The 22,155-nt window shown below is 44.3% G+C and overlaps 1 protein-coding gene across 3 annotated transcripts in view; it reads left to right on the forward strand.

Moving 5' to 3' along the window:
• SCARA3 (scavenger receptor class A member 3) overlaps window positions 1-22,155 on the forward strand; it is a 49,107-nt gene that overhangs the window by 19,996 nt on the left and 6,956 nt on the right. For 2 of the 3 annotated variants that reach the window (XM_055299890.1, XM_055299891.1), the window contains 4 exons: window positions 3,534-3,632; window positions 4,829-4,948; window positions 8,320-8,418; window positions 9,785-10,828. In XM_055299890.1, the coding sequence (XP_055155865.1) occupies window positions 3,534-3,632; window positions 4,829-4,948; window positions 8,320-8,418; window positions 9,785-10,828 (1,362 nt within the window). The remainder of the gene's footprint in view (window positions 1-3,533; window positions 3,633-4,828; window positions 4,949-8,319; window positions 8,419-9,784; window positions 10,829-22,155) is intronic. The other variant, XM_055299892.1, reaches the window with a different exon arrangement.

Genomic DNA, 22,155 nt, shown 5'->3' on the forward strand with positions numbered 1-22,155 from the left:
CGTACAACACTATTACAATACCATTGACTAAATTCCTTATGCTGTATCTTTTCCCCCATGATTTATGCATTCCATAACTAGAAGTACTTAGGGGACATTTTTGTATCTCTTTTTCCTAGCTGCTTGTTTAGGTGTTTTGTTCATTTTTCTGTGTGACTTTTGGTTCTTTATTTCCTGATATTTTATTTTATTCCTATTTTACCCATTTCCCCACCCACTTCCCTTTTTGTAAATATCAGTTTGTTCTCTATAGTTAAGTCTGTTTCTTGGTTTGTCTCTTTTTTCCCCTTTGCTCATTTGTTTGTTTTGTTTTTTATTATTTTATTTATTTATTTGATAGAAAATGAGAGAGCACAACTAGGGGGAGGGGCAGAGGAAGAGGGGGGAGCAGACTCCCTGCTGAGCGGGGAGCCTGATGTGGAGCTTAATCTCAGGACCCTGACATCATGATCTGAGCCAAAGGCAGATGCTTAACTGACTGAGCCAGCCAGGCGCCCCCATTTGATTTGTTTCTTAAATTCCACGTACAAGTATAAAATCATATGACATTTGTCTTTCTCTGACTGACTTATTTCTCTTAGCATTACACTCTCTAGCTCCATTCATGTTATTGTAAATGGCAAGATTTCATTCTTTTTATGGCTGAATAATATTCCATTCCATGTGACGTATATGTAGCGCATCTTCTTGACCCATTCATGTATCAATGGATGCTTGACCTGCTCCCATAATTTGGCTATTGTAAGTAATGCTGCTTTAAGGGTGCATATATATCTCTTTGAATTAATGTTTTTGTATTTGGGGGGTAAATACCCAGTAATGTGATTACTGGCTCATAGAGTAGTTCTGTTTATAACTTTTTGAAGAACCTCCATACTCTTTTTCCACAGTACTGGTTTGCATTCCCATGAACAGTGCAATTCTCTCCACATCCTCGCCATCACTGATGTTTTCTGTGTTTTTTATTTTAGCCATTCTGACAGGTATGAGGTGATATCTCATTGTAGTTTTGATTTGTATTTCCCTGATGATAAGTGATGTTGAGCATCTTTTCATGTGTCTGTTAGCCACTGGATGTCTGCTTTGGGAAAATGTCTATTCATGTCTTCTGCCCATTTTTAATTGGATTATTCATATTTTGGGTGTTGAATTTTATACATTCTTTATACATTTTCGATACCAACCCTTTATTTGATACGTCATTTGCAAATATCTTCTCCCATTCTGTGGGTTGCCTTTTAGTTTTGTTGATTGTTTTCCTTCACCCTGCAGGAGCTTTGTATTTCGACGTAGTTCCAATAGTTTATTTTTGCTTTTGCTTCACTTGTGTCAAGAAACAAATACAGACAGATGTCGTTACAGCTGATGTCAGAGAAATTACTGCCTGTGCTCTCTTCTAGGATTTTAATTGTTTCAGGTTTCACAGTTAGGTCTTTACGCCATTTTTAATTTATCCTTGTATATGGTGTAAGAAAGTGATCCAGTTTCATTCCTTTACATGTAACTGTCCAGTTTTCTCAAAAGTAGTTTGTTGAAGAGACTCTCTTTTTCCCATTGCATAGACTTTCCTTCTTTGTTGAAAATTAATAGACCATATAATCGTGAGCTTATTTCTGAGTTTTCTGTTCCATTCCACATATTTTTGTGCTAATACCATATGTTTTGATTACTATGACTTTGTAGCATAGCTTGAAATCTGAAATTGTGATACTCCCAGTTTTTAAAAAAGATTGCTTTGGCTACTTAGGATCTTTTGTGGTTCCATACAAATTTTAGGATTGTTAATTCCAGTTCTTTGAAAAATGCTGCTAGTATTTTGATAGGGATTGCATTAAATATGTAGATTGCTTTAGGTAGTATAGATATTTTAACAATATTTGTTCTTCTAATCCATGAACATGAGATGTCTTTCCATTTCTTTGTGTGATTTTCAATTTCTTTTATCAGTGTTTTATGGTTTTCAGAGTGTATGTCTCTCACTTCTTTGGTTAGGTTCATTCCCAGGCATCTTATTGGTTTGGACACAATTGTTAATGAGATTGATTTCTTAATTTCCTTTTCTGCTGCCTAATTATTAGTGTATAGAAATGCAACAGGGGCACTTGGGTGGCTCATTTGGTTAAGCATCTGACTCTTGATCTCAACTCAGGTCTCAATCTCAGGGTTGTGAGTTCAAGCCCTGCTTTGGGCTCAATACTGGGTATGGAGCCTACATGAAAAATAAATGCAGTAGATTTCTATGCATTGATTTTGTATACTGTGACTAATGAATTTATTCCATTTCCTGAGTTTTTTAAAGTTCTTTATAAACTTGGTGTGTTAGCTCTTTATCTGTAATATATACTGTGAATATTTTCTTCCAACTTGTCATTAATTTTTTTTGATCATGCAAAATCATTTTCATTTTATTGTCATGTAGTCAAATGTATCAGTTTTTTCTTTTATTGCCTCTGGATTTTGAGGCATAGGTTTTTTTGTTTAAAGATTTTATTTATTTATTTAAAAAAAAGATTTTATTTATTTATTTATTTATTTATTTGAGAGAGAGTACAAGCAGAGAGTACAAGGAGTGGAGGGAGATGGGGAGGGAGAAGCTGAGCAGGGAGTCCAATGTGGGACTTGAGATCATGACCTGAGCTGAAGGCAGATGCCTAACTGACTGAGCCATCCAGGTGCCCTGAGGCTGGTTGTAGAAAAATCCCCTCTACAGATATCTCCCAGGAATTTGGTTGTCATGATCAGCTTGCACATCCCTCCACCCCACACCCACTCCCCAGGACAAAAGTACTGGTTAGGTCAGTTCTTAAACACCCACTTGGAAATTTGGTTCACTCTGCCTATTTTGGGCATCTTTCTCCTCATCATTTACCAAGGACCAGGTCTTGTTATCTTCTGAATGAGGGAATCCATCACCTAATCCTAGGTCTTATTTGGGGAACACACGATCCCAGGGAACATGTACCAGATTAGCCCTCCCATATGAGAACTGCTCCTCCTATGGTCCCTTCCATGCCCTGGCAGGTCCTGAATGACACAGTGTGTGAGGCAGAGGTCTGTGACTGTCTCGTATCCTCTTCGCTCCCACTTCCTCCTCTCTGTGGCCCCCCAGCTAGGCTGAATGCAGAGTCTTGCAGGTTTACTTTACCTGGAAGAAAGGAATTCTGCTTGTGTTATCATGTGCCAGGGCTTGGAAGGATGCTGAGCTGGATCAAACAACCAGCTCTTATTCCTTCTTATTTCACCCCAAGGGTTTGAGCAAGGTATAGAGAGAATAGACATGATCATAAAATCTTGTGGGAGATCATAAAATCTCCTTACCTAGGGTTGTTGGGACATCATGGTTCCTCAGTCACTTGATTCTTAACTTCTTTCTCTTTTCCTCTGCTTACTATCGGGTCATCTGGAGCTTGAATGACCTGACTTGGAGTCAAGGGTGGGGGTGAGCATGGGCTGTGGGGATTGTGGCAGCTGGAGAGGGGTGGGTGTGGCTCCAGGTTCCAACCCCGGGTCTGACAGCACTGGCTCCGTCACAGTGAGGTCGGCCACTGGCGACGGAGATGCGTTGTGTGTTACAGAAGAGGATCTGGCTGGTGACGACGAGGACATGCCGACCTTCCCATGCACACAAGAGGGTAAGGGCTCTGTGGTCTGCCTTCTGATCTCCTTGCCCCTATTCCCACGCTGGTGACTTATCTCCCTACATGGCTACAAAATCCTGGCTGTCCTTTTCCCCACTGCTTCCTGGAGGGTGAAAAGGCAAGAGTTGCATGGGCCAAGGTTATGCAGTATGGATAATGTCAAGGTTTGACACAACTGACATCTGTCACCAGGGTTCCTCTTGAAACCTGTCAGGGACCACTGCCATCTCCCCCAGGGCTTGTCCTCTAACTGACCCAGAACTGTCCCCTTCACCGTATCCCATGCCGTCCAAGTGGCTCATCCACTTGGCCTACCGGGCCCCCCCTTGGCACTTGGATAATCTCAGAAACCAATGCCACCTGAAGTGTTACTTAGAGAAAGACTTCTTGGTGGGTTTCAATTAGCACAGCTGTTCTCAACCTGTGCTGTGTATTGTAATCCCCCCAGGAAGCTTGTAAACAGCCCTCAGAAATTCTGATTCCTTTTGGTCTGGAGTGTGAAAGGGGCATAAGGATTTTTAAACATTCCTAGTACTCATAATGTGCAGCTGAGGTCGAATCTGCCTTAGAAATTTCACAACTGGCAACATCATTGCATTGCCACTGGACATTGGTCACTTGCAAGAGGAGCCAGGAATACCAGGCTTCCTTCTTCTTCCATACCAGGGACCCAACTGGTGGGCTGGAACCTTTTGTTCCATTTCCAGGAGAATTGCTTGTCACCTGAGAAGTTTAGGGACTGAGGGGTTTCCCAGGGTGTGTGACTGGCTTGTACCATGCTGAAGCATTCCCACGATGGGAGACTCAGTACTACAGCCCAGAAAGTCCTAGGCCAACTGAAACAAGTTGGTCACCCAGTGGTGAAACAAGGCTGGCTGCCCCATATCATGGACCATCTTAAGGCCAGTGTATCAGGAAGAGGTGTTTCCCTACACCACCGGCTGATTGATGTTGCGCTAAGAGAGAATGATGGCAGTGATGGGGGTGTTCTTTGAAGACCCCGACTCTGCTCTCTTCTATTGTTAAAAACTTGAGGACCTAGAGGAAACAGTGAGATGGTAGACATGTGGATGGAGAACAGCTCCCTTTCTGAGGCTGGTTTGATATGTGATGAGACAGTTCAGAGCAGGGATATGGAACTGACCCTTTACCTGCAGCCTCAGCCAGCGGTCTCCTTTGTCTCCCAACAGGCCGGCCAGGGCCCCGCTGCAGCCGCTGTCAGAAGAACCTGTCTTTGCACACATCGGTGCGGATTCTTTACCTCTTCCTGGCCCTGCTCCTGGTGGCCGTGGCTGTGCTAGCCTCTCTGGGTGAGTGCAGGCTCCCAGCAGCATCTGGATAGTCCAGCGTCTTCCTGGTGAGGGAATCTTCATACTTGTTTCAGACTTCCAAGACTGGCCTCTGATTTCCGGCCAGTAAGTAGCTGTGTGACTTTGAGCAAGGCACTTCCCCTCTCTGGAGCTCTGTTTTCTTGCTGGTAAAATGAGAGGACAGGACCAGCTCAGTGGTTCCCAGTTTCGGCAACGTGTTAGGATCATCTGGGAGCTTTAAAAAAATACGGATGCCTGGGCCACACCCCAGATAATGTATATCCACGGCTGAGATCACTGGATGGGGCAATTTCTAAGCCCCTTCTATGGTCTTTGTGAGTGTTTTGCAAAGTGAGGTTGGATGCCTGCCTGCTTCAGGATCATCCCCAGTATTTGCTAAAATGCAGATTCCTGAGTCTCACTTGGTCCTTGCTTGTTAAAGCAGAGTCCTGCAGGTGAAGCCCAGGGACCTGGAGTGTGGTGGCTCTCACACACACCACAGCTGTATGACTATGGTAGCCAAGCCAGATGATGGCATGTAGTCAGGTTTGGGCAGCCTCTGCCTTCTGGATGCTAATAGATGATGGTAAACAGAGGGAAACAAATTTGATGCCTTCTGGCTGCAGTCCCCTTCCACTCGGCTTCAGATTTTAAAAATCCAGATGTCTTTACTAAAGGAGGCCAGTAGGTTTATTTGTTCCAATGGACCAGATGCCAGGGACAAGGCCAGGACTTGGTGAGACAAGTGAGGAAGGCGGGGGGAGCTAAGCCTCAGTCTAGGTGCCACTCTGAACTTGTATGACCCTGATGATGAGCACCTCCCTGAAAGGAGGCACCCGGTCCTAGGCCTGGCTGGAGATATTCAGCAACTGGCCTTCTTGGCTTGAGGGCGAGAGGCCAGCATGCTAATGACTTGAATAGACACTCCAGTCATGTTCCAGGAGTCCTGAAGGTGCTACTTAATCCAACACAAGCCAAGTACCTAGATTTGTGCCGGGTGATAGGAACTCCAAGATGAGTCCCTTACATTTCACCATCAGAGGGAGCGGTTCTTGATTTTGTCTGCACGTTGGAATCCCTCAGAGAGCTTTTAAATGTCAGTGCCAGGGACGCCTGGGTGGCTCAGCAGTTGAGTGCCTGCCTTTGGCCCAGGGAGTGATCCTGGAGTCTTGGGATTGAGTCCCACGTTGGGCTCCCTGCATGGAGCCTGCTTCTCTCTCTGCCTGTGTCTCTGCCTCTGTGTGTGTGTGTGTATGTGTGTGTGTGTGTGTGTGTGTCTCATGAATGAATAAATAAATAAATAAAATCTTAAAAAATAAAATAAAATAAATGACAGTGCCAGAGCTCCTGGCTCCAGATGAATGAAATAATAATCTCTGGGTAGGACCCAGCCTTACTAATCTAGAGAAACTCCTCGGTGATTCCGGTGTGAGCCAGATTTGAGGACCATTGATTTCAAGAACTTTCAAAGCCACTCACCCTGTTCAGCCCCACCTCTCCACTAAATCACTTCATGGGGCTTGGCTTCTCAGAAAGCGGCCAAAATCCAAGCGAGGAAGGACAGTGGCTGTCCATAATTCTGAGGTAGCAAACTGGACGTCAGAGAACTTCCAGAGGTTCTGGGTCAGGCCTTATAGGGCCTCAGCTTGCAGCACCTGCAGGACTATTAATAAAGCTCCAGAGAGGAACACTTGAGCCCAGCGAGGAACAGAGGCACTGATCCGCTTCAGAGGGTATAGAGAGTTACCAGGTGCTCACCAGGTGCCGGACACTGTTGTGTACATGATATCCATGAATCATCTCAACAAGCCCCAAAATGGGAGGCAGGCCTCATTCTCCATATCTGAGAAGGTGAAATGATTTGCCCTAAGATCCAGAGACAATGAGCAGAAGATCATAATAATTGGGGGTGAGGAGTGAATTCAGGGAATCTAGGGGGAAGTTTAGGTTTCCTTTTTGCTTTTGCCTCTAGCCTGGCTTTCCCAAGTCCCTAGAGCAGAGCTGGCACCAATCCGGCCTGGTTGGTAGGTGCTCAATAATATTCATCAAATGAATGACTAGAGATTTGTAAGTGTATATGTGGAAAGTCCTAGTCATGGTGTTATGGTCAGGACCATGGATAAAGTCAGGAGTATCGAGCAAAATCAATCTTCCTCATAGGAACTTGTTTAATTGAGTATCTGTTGCATTCCATCCTATAAGCCAAGAACTGTACTGGGCATATACTGCCTAATAAAACTTGGGCTTTGTCTTTATGGAGCTTATCATCTAGAGCAAGGTTTGGTAAACTTTCTGTAAAGGGCTAGGTAGTAAATATTTTAGGATTTATGGGCCACACATGGTCTTTGTCAAAATCACTCTGCCATTATAGAGCAAAAGCAGCCAGAGACATAAATGAATGGAGATGGCTTTGTTGCAACAAAGTGACATTGGTTTAGATTAAGCGTGCAGATCCTGCTTTGCTGACCCTTGGTCCAGAGCAGTAATCTATTAACTTTTTTTTGACTGTGCACCCCATCAGTGAAAAATTTGATTTAAAATGCATCAAAAAACTAGATGGGTTGATGAATGGCTAAAAAGTAAAAATGGACCGAAGTATAATAAATATCATAAAGTGTTAATTATAGAATTTAAGTAGTAGATACATTAGTACCTACTGTACAGGTAGGATATTTACTGTACAAGTCCTTTGATTATTCTGAAAATTTTTATACTTAAATATTGGGAAAGAAAAAATGATAATCTCACACCTGCAAAATATATGTATCTGTTTATAAATTACACATGTATACTCTTTCTAGTATACATCATGAGACACAATTTTGAAAAGATGTGAAAAAATAAGATCTGAAAAGTAAGGAAAAGAGTAAACAGACATATTAACACATAATTGCAGATCATGAAATGCACAGTGAGGAAATGAGCAGGGTGAATTATATGAATGAGCCTATTGGCTTGGAGATAGATTTTATAAAGCCTTAGAGTAGGAATCAAAGTCATTCAGTCTCTCTACACCCCTGTTCCTCTATCTATACAAGGAATTTTAATTTGAGGGAGGCTCAAATGGAATAATAAATACCATAAACTCTAAGTACATATATATATATATATATACATACACACAAGCATATGTATACATACATATAAACACTTAAGGGAGATATTTAAAGAGGTATAGATACAGATTTTTAAGGGATATATGACAAACTCTGGCCATAAGAAGCACCTTCCTTTACCACCACTGAAAAGCCCCATGGAAGGATTAATGGTTTTGTTTGCAGGGAGGCTGATAAAATTACCTTCTCAACAAACAACTGCTGTTTCTCTGAGCTAAGGCCCTGCCTCAGTTCCTCATCTATATTTCCATACAGTTTTCAGGAAAGTGGACTCTCTCTCAGAAGACATCTCCCTGGCCCAGGCCATTTACGACAAGAAGCTTATGTCTATGCAGGAAAATCTCCAAGGTCTGGGTAAGTGTTCAGTGTCCAGATGTGCTCATGACAGTGATAGAAGACCGTATTAATGAGGGATGGGTGAGTGTTCTCCCCTGGGCTATGGTGCCCTGGAGTAAGGCAACCAACCTTCTAGGCACAAGGGAAGGACAGCTATGTATGGCTCCCTGCCTTCCTGTCCACCCAAAGGGGGCTGCTGCCCTGGGATTCACCCAACACTGGGGCCAGGGGTTCTGTGTGTGGTACAGATCTAGCCTGAGCCTACGGGTAGAGGAGGAACCCAAAGACAGTCCATTCTGCAGTCATTCTCATGTATCTGAGATTATTATTATTTTTTAAATATCTATTTATCTGAGAGTGAAAAAGAGCACAAGGGCAAGCAGGGGAGGGGCAGAGAGACAGAGAGAGACAAGCAGACTCCCTGCTGAGCAGGGATCCAACGTGGCACTCTATCCTCTATCCCAGGACCCTGAGATCATAACCTGAGCCAAAATCAGGAGTCAGATGCTTAATTGACTTAGCCACCCAGAAGTTATTTTTTTTTAAGATTTTATTTATTTATTCATGAGAGACACACAGAGAGAGAGAGAGAGGGAGAGAGAGAGAGAGAGAGAGAGAGAGAGAGGCAGAGACACAGGAGAGGGAGAAGCAGGCTCCATGTAGGGAGCCCCATGAGGGACTCGATCCCAGGACTCCAGGATCATGCCCTGGGCTAAAGGCAGGCGCTAAACCGCTGAGCCACCCAGGAATCCCTAGAAATTATTTTTAAGATCTTCCAAAGCCTCTTGACGAGTTTACCCTTTCCTCACTATTGCCTTAAAGTGTACACAACTCATAATGCTCTCTATCTCCTGCTTTCACCAGGGACCTTCTCTTTCTGAGACTGAGACAGAAGATGCGATAATAGAAGGGGTAGAGGTTGTCTGCCCTGATGGAAAGGGAAAATACTATCTGAGTGATATTTGGCAAGCCTCTTCTTTGTGCCTTATTTCTCATCTGTCACAGGGAGAAATAATCCCCACACTATCTTTTCCCCATAAGTGTATTGATAACAAATATAAAGATAATTGGAGAAATCTTAAAGTATAAATGGGTGGTCCTTGGCACCTTCAAAGAGTTATGAAGATATATTCTTGAGAATTTGGTGGCAAGATGGAAAAAATATCCCAAATTTTACATTTCAGGTCATAGTAAAGATATTTGGTAAAAATAATATTTCAGAGAGATGGTAAGGCTTTTCCAAAAAGGATTTCCCAGCAGATTTAGGATAGGAAGAGGGATTGGGAAGCCACTTGACAATTCATTGTGTTCTGAAATATGTAAAGAAGCAACTTTTGTCCCATGAGCCTTCAGCAACTCAAACTGTTGTCCCTTTCTCCTGAAGATCTGAAAGCCCCAAACAACTGTTCTTTCTGCCATGAGGCTGGGCAGCTGGAGAAGGAGATCAGAAAACTGCAGGAAGAGCTGGAGGGAATTCAGAAGATGCTTCTGGCCCAGGAGGTCCAGCTGGACCAGACCTCTCAGACCCATGAGCTGCTCTCCACCACCAGCAGTCAAATCTCCCAGGAGATGGGCAATTGTTCCTTCTCCATCCACCAGGTCAACCAGTCCCTGGGGCTGTTTCTCGCCCAGGTGAGAGGCTGGCAGGCCACCACAGCTGGCCTGGACCTCTCTCTGAAGGACCTCACCCAGGACTGCTATGATGTCAAGGCTACAGTCCACCAGATCAACTTCACTGTGGGGCAGACTTCAGAGTGGATCCATGGGATCCGGCGGAAGACTGATGAGGAGACCCTGACCCTCCAGAAGATTGTCACCGACTGGCAAAACTACACCCGGCTCTTCAGCAACCTGCGCACCACCTCAGCCAAGACCGGAGAAGCAGTCAAGAACATCCAGGCCATCCTGGGGGTCTCCTCGCAACGCATCAGTCAGAATGCCGAGAGCATGCATGACCTGGTGCTGCAGGTCATGGGCCTACAGCTGCAGCTGGATAACATCTCGTCCTTCCTGGATGACCACGAGGAGAATATGCACGATCTGCAGTACCACACTCGCTATGCCCAGAACCGCACGGTGGAGAGGTTCGAGACGCTAGAAGGACGCATGGCTTCACATGAGATCGAGATCGGCACCATCTTCACCAACATCAATGCCACCGACAACCATGTGCACAGCATGCTCAAGTACCTGGATGATGTGAGGCTCTCTTGCACGCTAGGCTTCCACACACACGCCGAGGAGCTCTACTACCTGAACAAGTCCGTCTCCCTCATGCTGGGCACCACGGACCTGCTCCGGGAGCGCTTCAGTCTGCTCAGTGCACGGCTGGACTTCAACGTCCGCAACCTCTCCATGATCGTGGAGGAGATGAAGGCTGTGGACACGCAGCATGGAGAAATCCTTCGCAATGTCACCATCCTTAGAGGTAAGGGCCAGACCTCGGCCACACCTGCTACAGAGCTCCCAGAGGACCGTGGTGATCTTGCCCGACACAGAAACACCTGGTTTCAGGCAAAAGTCCTGGTAGGCTCATACAATCCTGTCGCAAATGCCTAGGGCAACTGGAAGCTTTAAAAAATACAGTAGCCCCCCCCCTTATCTGTGGTTTCAATTTTCTCCTAATGAAGTATAGTCAGAAGGTCAATGGTAGCCTAATGTATGTCACAACGCCTTTGTCCTTCACCTCACTTCATCTCACCTCTTAGGCATTTTATCACCTCATGTCATCACAAGAAGGGCAGATGCAGTGTGATAGATATTTAGAGAGAGAGAGACAACATTCATATAATGCCTAATTTATAAATAAACTTTATCACAGGGAAGTATCTATAGGAAAAAACAGGCAATATATGGGGGTCTTAGAATGTATCCACCAGGAATAAGGGAGAACTACTGTACTTACAGACCTCTTTTGTAAAGATGCTATGGCTCCTAACTTTGCCTGCCATGCAAATCTGGATTTTCATATGTCAATTTGTGTGATTGGGTCCACACAGAGAAATAGGGAGACCTCGTCTTGGAAACTCTTTTATCTCATTTTCTCCCTTCCCACTCCATCACTGGTGCACTCAGCCATTTGCCCCTCAGATGCCCATCACTCTGAGGCTCTCTTCTCCTCTCACCTCACCCCTGCCTTAGATAGCGTTCACCAGAAAAACAGAACCAATAAGAGAGAGAAATTATTTTAAAAATTGGCTCATGTAATTAGGGAGGCTGGCAAGTCCAAAATCTGCTCAGCTGATGTTCTAGTTTGAGTTGGAAGACCGGAAGCTGCTGTAGAACAGTAAGAGATGATGGGTCAGTTCGAAAGTAAACAGGCAGGAGAATTCTCTCTTACATAGGGGAGGGTCAGCCTTTTATTCTATTCTGTTCTTCACTGATTAGATGAGGCCCACCACACTGGGAAGAGCAATGTGGTTTACTCAGTACCAATTTAAATGTTAATTCCATCTATAAACGCCCCTACAGACACATCCAGAATAATGTTTGGCCAAATGTCTGGCCATTCTGTGGTCCAGTCAAGTTGACACATAAAATTAACCATCATAAGTCAACTGGGCATCCATACACATCTCCTTAACTCATATTTAATCCCCAAATGCAGATCATAACAAGGTTACAATTCTCCCTAATGCTCATGATGCAAGTATCCTGTGTACAACCAAAGCCACACTAACCCCTTCCCCAGAAGAGAAGGTAAAGTCCTTGAGAGCTGTTTACTCTTCCCTTTAATATCTCATAATTTAAATACTATGATATAAAGTTAACAATATTAAAACACTGTGATATGAAGTCAATATATTTTATGTTTTGTTACATGATAAGAGGGTAAGAGAGGGAAGAAAGTGAAGATATTTACTGTGTATATATTCATATATTTATAACACATCTAGGAGGAAATACTCTTGACAAGTACAGTCCTTATTTTTGTAATGTAATGGGTCACATGGTCATAGCTGGTATGTATAACTACCTTCTTCCACTGCCCATCTGCATTTTCTTTGCCCTTGGCAAGCACCTTAGCTAGTTGTTATTCTTTACCTGGTAGGGTGATCCAAACCTTCATTCCTGGAGGGCCATTACTAGTCCTTCCTACATTGGATTGGGATGTTGTAGTTTTCCACCGAATTTATTTCAGGGCATAGTAGCACCGAGAGACACCCTGTAGGAACTTCTGTATTTCAGACATGCTCTCCCTAACCTCTAGTGTAGAGTAGTGTTTCTCCTTGGTAGTCAGGATCAGTCACCTCAATCAGCACAATAACTCCTTTGCCTATTAATTCAGAGGCATGAGAAGCCCAAAGTGACCAGGCAATGGTCTTAATTTGCAGTTCAATGGAGTCATTGTTGTATCCCCTGGCAGAAACATTCCTTCCTTTGGAGCTAAAATCTCTAAGCCAGCACAGCATAAGGTTGTGGGAATAAGGAGCAAACATTTTGCTAGCGGGCCGCTAGGGGTGATAGTGGCTGATGTCTTTCCCATCTCCGACCCTTGATCCCAGGACCAGTGAATCCTGGCTATCAGCCAAACAGCACTATACACACTGGACACTGATTCAGACCACATACAACCATGCAAGATATTGCCACGTAGCTAGCACTGGAACGGAGTCTTCAAAGGCCATTTCAACCTCTGTAAAGCAGGCTGTTTCAAGATGGGGGGGACCATGATAACACCAGTGAATTCCGTGATCATGGGCCCATTGTTGCACTTCGTTTGCTGTGAAGTGATTTCCTTGATCATGAGCAATGCTATGTTGGAAAACCATGGAATACCATGATGATGGATAATACATTCTCCATGGTATTTTCTGGCTCAAGCATTTCTTGCAAAGCGGGCAAATGTGTATCCAGAGTAAGTTTCTATTCCAACAAGAACAAAACACTGCTCCTTCCATGACAGAAATGGTCCAGTGTAATTAACCTGCTACGAGGTAGCTGGCTTATGACCCTGTGGAATGGTATCATATTGGGGATTTGCTGGTGGTCTCTGTTGTTGGAAGATTAGGCACTGGGCAGTAGCCATAGCTTTGGCCTTGGCGACTGGAAGTCCATGTTGCTGACCCCATGCACAAATTCCATCTCTGCCAGTATGGCCACTTTGTTCATGAGCCCATTGGGTGATGACAGGGGTGGCTGGAGAAGAAGACTGACTGGTATTCTACAGAATAGGTCATGCTATCCACTTGACTATTAGAATCCTCCTCTGCTGAGCTCCCCCTTTGGAGAACATTCGTAGGACACAAACATCTTCACATTTTTTTGCCCCTTCAGAGAGGACTATTCACACACCTCTTCCCCAAATTTTCTTTTTTTTTTTTTTTTTTTAAAACACATTTTTATTTATTTTTATTTTTTTTTTAATTTTTTTTTTATTTATTTATGATAGTCACACAGAATGAGAGAGAGAGGCAGAGACATAGGCAGAGGGAGAAGCAGGCTCCATGCACTGGGAGCCTGACGTGGGACTCGATCCTGGGTCTCCAGGATCGTGCCCTGGGCCAAAGGCAGGCGCTAAACCACTGCGCCACCCAGGGATCCCCCCAAATTTTCTTGTAACCAGTTTTCCAATTGTGTTTCTTACGAGTCTCAAACCATTGGCCAGACTCCATGAATCAAGTTATAATCACATGTGTGACCATTCTTCTTCCAAGCAAGCACAACAGCCAGGTACACTGCCGGAAGTTCTGCCCACTGGGAAGATTGTGAGTCACCTCTGTTCTTCAGGGTTGTCCTGAAGAGAGACTGATGTTGCAGCTGTCCACTTTCAAAGTGATTCTTGCATATCCTAGGCCAGAATCTTCTCTTCTTCTGTCAGCTGGTCTCAGGGAACTCCCCATAATACCATAGGTGCAGGCTGGGAGAGAGAAGGTAGTATAGTAGGAGTGAGGACCATGGGTATTTGGGCCACTTTATCCTATAACTTACTTATGCCTTCAGGGCCAGCTCAGGCCTGATTACATATACCACTTCCATTTGAGGATGGAATGTGGCTCTGTGTGGCCAGCTTTAGAGGTTGGCGGGTCAGAAAGTACCCAGTTCAAGATGGGCGGCTCAGGTCCCATGGTAATTTGGTGGCCAATGGCTAGCATCTAGTCTCTACGTAAGCCCTATAAAAATCCAAGAGCTGTTTCTCAAGAGGAGAGTAGTTAAACACAGGATGGCCTGGCTTTGCTTCAAAATCCCAAGGGTCTATAGTGCAGTTAGCTTATAGGGGCCTGCCAAAGTCCCCAAACAGCATCCCTATCTGCCATTGCCATTTTAAGCTTCCTTGGATCTGCTAGATCATATGGCCCAAGTGGCAAAGCCACTTACACAGCAGCCTGGACCTGTTGAAGAGGCTTTTCTTGTTCTGGGCACTCAAACCCAGCAACTTTGCAGGTCACTCAGTAAATGGGTCAGAGTAACACAGCCAAGTGAGGAATATATATATGTTGTCTCCAAAATCCAAAGAGGCCCACAAAGTGTGCCTCTTTTTTAATTGTAGGGGCCAAATAAAACAGCTTATTCTTCACCTTAGAACGGGTATCTTAACATGCCCACATCACTGGATTACTAGAAATTTCATTAAGGTAGAAGGGCCTTGAATATTTGTCATATTTATCACTCCCGACACCGCCGACACATAAATGTCTACAAACAGAGAGCTGCTACTTACCTCTTCACTAAATTCAATCCATATAATATCATCAGTGTGTGGGCCAGAGTGATATCTGGTGGGAGAGAAAGGAGATCAAGTTCTCTGTGAACTGAAGTATGATGTAGAGCTGGAGCAATGAGATGCCCTGAGGCAGGTCAGTGAAGGTGTATTGCTGGTCTTGCCAGATTGAAACAACCTTCTGGTAGGCCTTATGAACAGATGGGGACAAAAATCATTTATTTGCCAGATCAATAGCTGCATACCAGGGGATGTGTTAATTTTCCCAAGCAATGAAAGTGCATCTGATAGAGCAGCCACTGTTGGAGTCACAACCTGGTTAATCTTACAGAAATCCATTGTCATTCTCCAAGGTCCACCTGTCCTCTGCACAGGCCAGATAGGCAATTTCAAGTTCTTAATGGGGGCACTAATCTCTTCAGTCCCTCCAGGAATGCGAGATTGCTTTTGGTTTACTATTTTCATAGGTAGAAGCAGTGCCTCTGGGCCTTCTCCACCATAATTTCCCTTACTCCATAGATCAGGGAACCAACATGAGGTTCCTCCAGATTTTCAGTATGTCTATTCCAATTACACATTCCAGAACTGGGGAAACAACCCAGGGTGGATTCAGGGATTCACTGGGCCTCCTGTGAGATGGACTTGAGTTAAAACCCTATTGATCACCTGACCTCCATAAGGCCCTACTCTGATTAGAGGACCACAGTGTTGTTTGGGTCTCCAGAATCAGTGCCCATTCAGAGCCAGTGTCTAGTAGTCCCTCAAAGGGCTGATTATTTCCTTTTTCCCCTATAGGTCCCTTTAGGGAAGGCTGGAGAAATTAGCAGTATAAATATTTGGGTATCCTGGGGTCCTTCCTCAAGGGTACCCAGCTTCCCCTTCATTTATGGGAGTCTGGGTTTGTAAATTGGCTCAAGTCTGAGAAATGATTGAGGAGCCATGACTGCTTTTATAACTCTAGATGTTTGTTCACTTGACCTAGAACTTCTCTGCTTATACAGAGCAAGGAATGATTTGTTAGGCTTCCTACCTATTTCACTTCCAGGCATATCATGACCACATAGTTACCACCACAGGTCTGTGCATGTCAGCCTATTCCGATCACTGCATTGACCCTGCTGTCCATTATGGTATCCATGCTGTCCTTGCCTTAGACAGTTGAATGCCACCTTTGGGTATCCACCACCCCAGGATCCAATTACTCTCACTGTGGTTGGGTTTCCCAGTTCAGTGACTGTGGTTCCCCCTGTAAGGTCTCGCCTACAAAGAATGATCACAGAGCTCTTCAAGGATTCAAAGACTTTGTTCACAGATTTATTTCTCACAGTCATGGTAAGAGGCATGTCTTCTGGACCTTCCCAAGGTGGGTGAGTGGGTCTCAGATGACAAACACACTCCAACATCCCACCTTCCCTGTTTTTGAATTCCTTTCTTTACATGAAATCAAGGACAGCCAGAATTTCATACTCATTCACTGTAGGTCAAACTTGGGCCTATGTTTTAGCCAACCCACCAAACAAACTACTAACAAACTGTTAGACTCTTTCTAACTCCCCAAGATGTAACATTAAATAGAAAAATCTGCTTAGTTAGCCCATAGAAATAAATTCTGTCTAATGCAATTTTAATGTTTCTTCCACCATTATCCCACATCTTTTGTAACCATTATCACAAATACTTCCCAGATTGCTGTCTGTATGAATTAGAAAACTCAGGTAGTTCTTTTGGAGTATAGGGCACCTCCTCATGGGTCATACTTTGTACCTCACCTTTAGGGTCCTGCTGAGAACTGAGTCTAGTTATAGGTCTAGAAGCAAAGAGGATGGTGGGGCTGGATCCTCAGGGGAATCAGCATTGTCTTGCTTGGCAGTGCCTTAGGGGAGGCCACTGCCCTCTTCTCAGGCAATGCAAGCTTCAGACAGGAGTTGAGAGGCCCCCTTTTTATAAGATTTATTTATTTATTGTTTTAGAGAGAGAGTGAGAGAGCAAGTGTGGGGTAGGGAGGGGCAGAGGGAGAGGAGAGAGAGAATCTCAGACTCCTCCCTGAATGTGGAGCCTGATACAGAGCTTGATCTCACCACCCTGAGATCAAGACTTGAGCTGAAATCAAGAGTCAGATGCCTAACCGACTGAGCCACCCAGGTGCCCCAAGGAGGCAATTTTGCTGGGGGTGGAGAAACAGCTTCCACTGTCAAAGATAACTCATCAGAATTTAGGGGTCCATCAAGATCTTCCTGCATATCCCCATTCCAACTTTCAGGATCCCATTCCTTCCCAGTCAACACTTTTACTTTAATAGTAGATACCCTGGAAAGCTGGAAATTCAGTCTGCATTGCAATTCAGCCAGTCACAGGTTGAGGTTGTAAGTTAGATATTCAGTAGTCTTATCCCTACGGCTGTAGGAGATATGAGCAAAATTAGAAGCTTGCAGTTCATTTATGTGACACTTGAGCTGGGAATTTGAATCACCAAGCTCAACTTTTTCTTTCCCCACTTTGTCCAGTAACATTAGGAGCAACCAATCTCATTATACTTGTTATTGTGACAAAAAAAAATGTTCAAAAGTATCATACACACGGTCACCCAGATCCTTGCCTCTCATGAGTGGTTGATGAGAAGTCCCCAGTACTTTCCATATCTCTGTTGTCAGTCAGATCATGCCTTGAACTCTTAGGCTCTTTTTACTACTAGAAGTAAAGTCATTAGCATCTTTACATCTTAGATCAGAGAGTCAATTGCAGAAACCCTAGATCAACTTAGAAAATTCATCTTTAAAATTCTGTTCCTTTAGAATCACTCTTGGTACCAAAATTTCTATTAATTCAGGGTTCCCCAGAGAACAGAACCAGCAAACAGTACATATATATATATATCTTGTATCCATTAGGATCTCTGAAAAGAGAGATTGATTGATTTACTATAACGAATTGAAGGAGTTGGCTCACACATTATAGAAGCCAGTAAAGCCCAAGATCTGCAGGGTGAGTCAGCAAGCAGGAGAGCCAATGTTTATTTCAGTCTGAGTCCAAAAGTCTGAGACCTGAGGAAGCTGATGCTGTGGTTGCAGTCTGAAGGCTGGCAGGCTCAAGATCCAGGAAGAACCAATATTTCAGTTCAAACCCTAAGGTAGGTAAGAGCTGACGTACCAGTTTGAAGCAGTCAGGCAGGAGGACTTCCCTCTTAGCCTTTTTATTCTATTAAGGCCTTCGATCGAATGAGGCCCAACCGCATTGGGGATTTATTCAGTCTACTGATTCAAATATTAAGTTCATCCAAAAAAAAACCCTCATAGGCATATCCTGAATAATGTTTGACCAAATATCTGGGCATCCCATGGCCCAGTCAAGTTGACACATGAAATTAATCATCAGACTTGAGAAAGAAAGAGGAATAAGTCAGACATAGCAGGGTCAGCAGGGATGAGCAGAAGAGTTCTAGGTGGAGGGAGCAATACATACCAAGATCACATTATCTCCTTTCATTCCCAGGAGCCCTGAAATTGTGAACCCAAAAAGCCTACAGTTGAAGTACTGGATATTACATGGGGGTCTAGCCAAGCTCACACAGGTATCAAGAATGGACACAGGATTCAGATTCGAGGAAGTTCAGATCCAAAGTTGCAAGCTGCTTTGAATGGCCTTCTCCAAGGACATAAAACCCTGTCCCTCTAAAAGCGCCTGAGCAAATGCAACGTGCTCCTTGGTGACAGTGCAGGCTGCTCGGTGTAGTTGCTGTGGTCTAGTCTTGTCTACTCCCCATCAATTTCCCCAGCAAGATGCTGGCCTCCTCTTCCCTTTGGGGTACCTCCATCCCCAGCTTACCCCTAGATTCCATATCAAAGGTGGGTTCCCTTGCCCACTCCTTCAATTTACTTGAAATGCTCTAGGGCTTCTGCTTATGAGAACTTCATTACAAAATAAGCACTGTCTTAGCTGCTCAGGTTGCTGTTACAAAGTACCAAAGACCAGGAGGCTTAAAGAACAGAAATATACTGTCTCACAGCTCTGGAGGCCAGAAGTCTGAGATTGAAGTGTCAGCAGGGTTGATTCCTTCTGAGGGCTCTGAGGCTCTGTTCCAAGCCTTGGTTTATAGATGGTTCTGGCTTCTCCTTGTCTCTTCATCTCCTCTTCGTGCATGTCTGTCTCTGTATCTAGTTTCCCCTTTTCATAAGGACACCAGCCATATCAGATTCGGGGTTACCTAGTGGCCACATTTGAAATTGATTCTATGAAGATCCTGTCTCCAAGGAAGGTCATATTCCAAGGTATTAGGGGTTAGGACTTCAGAATATGAATTTTGAGGGGACACAATTCAATCCCTAACAAATACTATTACTTTTTCATCCTACTCCTTCACAGCAGTATTCCCAACAGTTTTTCTCTTGGAAAATAGTCCAAAAGACTCCTAATCAGGATTCCTTTATACTAGGAATCTGGACAGCTACACTCAGGCTCCCTGAGCCCTTCCCAAGGAAACGTAGGTCTTTGTGGGAAGAATATTCAACCTGAAAATATAACCAGTCTTGGCTCTAGATAATATAATTAGTTAGCCTCTGAGATCTGGCAGTTCCAGAATTTATGCTTCACATTTGAGGGACCAAACATCTGGGCCTACTAACCTAGGGAGCTCTAAGGTGGAAGGAAGGAGGACCCCACAACCCCAGACAGCTCTGTTCTCTCTGCAGAGCAGACTTGGAACCAACCTCTCTGATTCTCTATTTTGCTTTAACCATTTAATCTCAAACCTATATTGCCTTTATTTTATATCATTGAGCATTTCTACTGCCACTAGGGTTAATTTTTTTTTTATTTAATCTAAATTGATGGTGTTGGGTGGGGGTAGGTCTTGTTTACCTGTTGTCCTATTTTTGCAACAAACCCAGGTACCAAGTGTTTCTTGGGTAACTGAAGCCTCCCCACAGTATTTCACCTAAAATATGTATCTCTAGGATACATGCTCTAGGATGCATTTTTCCAGCAAAGACATTACTAGGTAGTTCTCACGGTTCATTCTCTGGTAATTTTGTATTTTTGTGGCATTGAGCCTAAGAACAAATGAAATATAAAGCTTTCCCAATGACAAAGCCCATTCATGCACTTTATTTCATTTCAGCTGCACAACTACCTTAGCATAGTAGACAAGGCAGTTGGTGTCTTTATTTTACAGAAGGGTGACCTGAGACTGGGGAAAGTTAAGCCATGAACTCAAGGTCACACTATGATTTTAAATTCTGACCCCTTGTTGTGCCTCTAAGATGCACACATCCAGAGCATGAGTTTGCAGATACCAGAAAGGACCTCCACTCAGGTCCTGCCTAGGTGTAGGGTATGGGGCAGAATAGAGAAGGGAGAGATGATATTCAAAGTGTTGGAGGGGAACCTCATTCTAAAAGCCTACAGTAGTCATGGGAATTTATATTTGTCAGTGTGGAAGATGCTGACTGAGGGCTGGACTCTTAAACTACACGGGAAAGAAGTCTGACTTCTAATTTGCTCTGATTCTTTAGGCAGAATCTTTTAATCTACTTAAGCCTCCATTTTTTATTTTTGTTCTTTATCTGAAAGTGGAAGGAGAAGACCAGCTGTTCTTTGAGACCTCCTCCAGCTCCATTTGCTCAACGGAAAGTCTGGGATACTTCCATAGTGTTTGTGCCTTTCATAGGATAGTTCTCTTCCTACTCTGTAGGATGATTTCTGTGTGTATGATAGACAGTGTCTATGCTAAGAATGTTACTTGAGAATTGGAGACAGGAAACCATCATTGCTTACTAGCCACGTGACCTTGGACAAGGCTCTTGGCTACTTTCAATTCATTTTCCTCATCCACAAATAGGAATATTAATACCTACCTTGCTTGTATCCCATATCATTGTCAATAATGGGTATGAACAATGGACAAAGAAGCTGAGAAGCCAGGGAGAAGTTTTTGCAAAATGTAAAAGGGTGTCCTAATTTCAGGGGTGATTCCAAATCTAATTTGCTTGATGATGGGCTCCTTGTCTCACTCACCAAGTACCCAGCAGAGTGCCTGCCCTTGGAAGGCACTCAGGAAACATTTGCTCAGTGAATGCATAATGAAAGCATAAACAAAGCTAGAGACTGAGGGTGGGCAAGAAAGGTGACACTTGGCCTATTTCTTTTTTCTTTTTGAAAGAGACAGGCCACGTGCTTGAGGAGGGAAGGACAGAGGGAGAGAGAGAATCTTAAGCAGGCTCCAAGCCCAGTACAGAGCCCCACGGGGGCTCGATCTCACCACTCTAAGATCATGAGCTGGATGCCTAACCAACTGAGCCACCTGGGTGCCCTAACACTTGGCCTATTTTCGACGCCCTTGTACTTACAGTACATGGTCCTGAAGGACTGTTTACTAGGGCGCTGCCACCTTGTCATTCTTGAACTCCAATTATTGTCTCTCCAGCACCGCTGAATGAAGCTGAGTGCTCTGTTTAACTTCTCTGCCCTGTGTCCTTACAGCAAACACACGCACAGTCTCCTTCCTCCTGAATCTTGGCAGCCCTGAACTCCAGCCCCAGCAAAGCTGCTGAAAGCCTGCCCCACTTCTCAGCCTGACAGCTGCAGCCTTCTCTCTGGCTTCCCAGCTTCTCTGCCCAAACTAATCACTAATCGACAGATCCCTTGAGAAGAAAAGTGGCAAAGAATGCCAGGCTTTAAGGAGTCTCCCTTCTCCCTGTGATTTTGGTTGATTCCGGCCTTTGATCTCTCTTCAAAGCCATCAGAAGGATGTCTTGCTACTTTATCTGATGATTCCGATTGTTCTCAGTGGGAAGTTTGGTCGCTGGGGTCCAGCGCGTCACGGAAGTAGAAGTCCATTGTCATTTTTCCCCAGATTCCTCAGGCAACAACAGCCGGTATCGGTATCGACAGTCCCTGACCCAGGCCAACATATTCACTGAATAGAGTAACCCTGAGGTGCCAGGAAGGACAAAGACTTCCCCAGCCATCCGGTTTGTGAATACCAGAGCTGAGACCCAAACCCGGGTCCCCCCACCCCTTTGGCCAGGCTAGCGTACCTTCCATGGCACCAGTCTTCTGAGAGGCGCCCCTTCTGTTTCTATTTCTTTCCATCCTTGCCA

This window comes from Nyctereutes procyonoides, unplaced genomic scaffold, assembly GCF_905146905.1.
Source record: "Nyctereutes procyonoides isolate TBG_1078 unplaced genomic scaffold, NYPRO_anot_genome, whole genome shotgun sequence".
In the NCBI taxonomy this organism is placed as follows: Eukaryota; Metazoa; Chordata; class Mammalia; order Carnivora; family Canidae; genus Nyctereutes; species Nyctereutes procyonoides.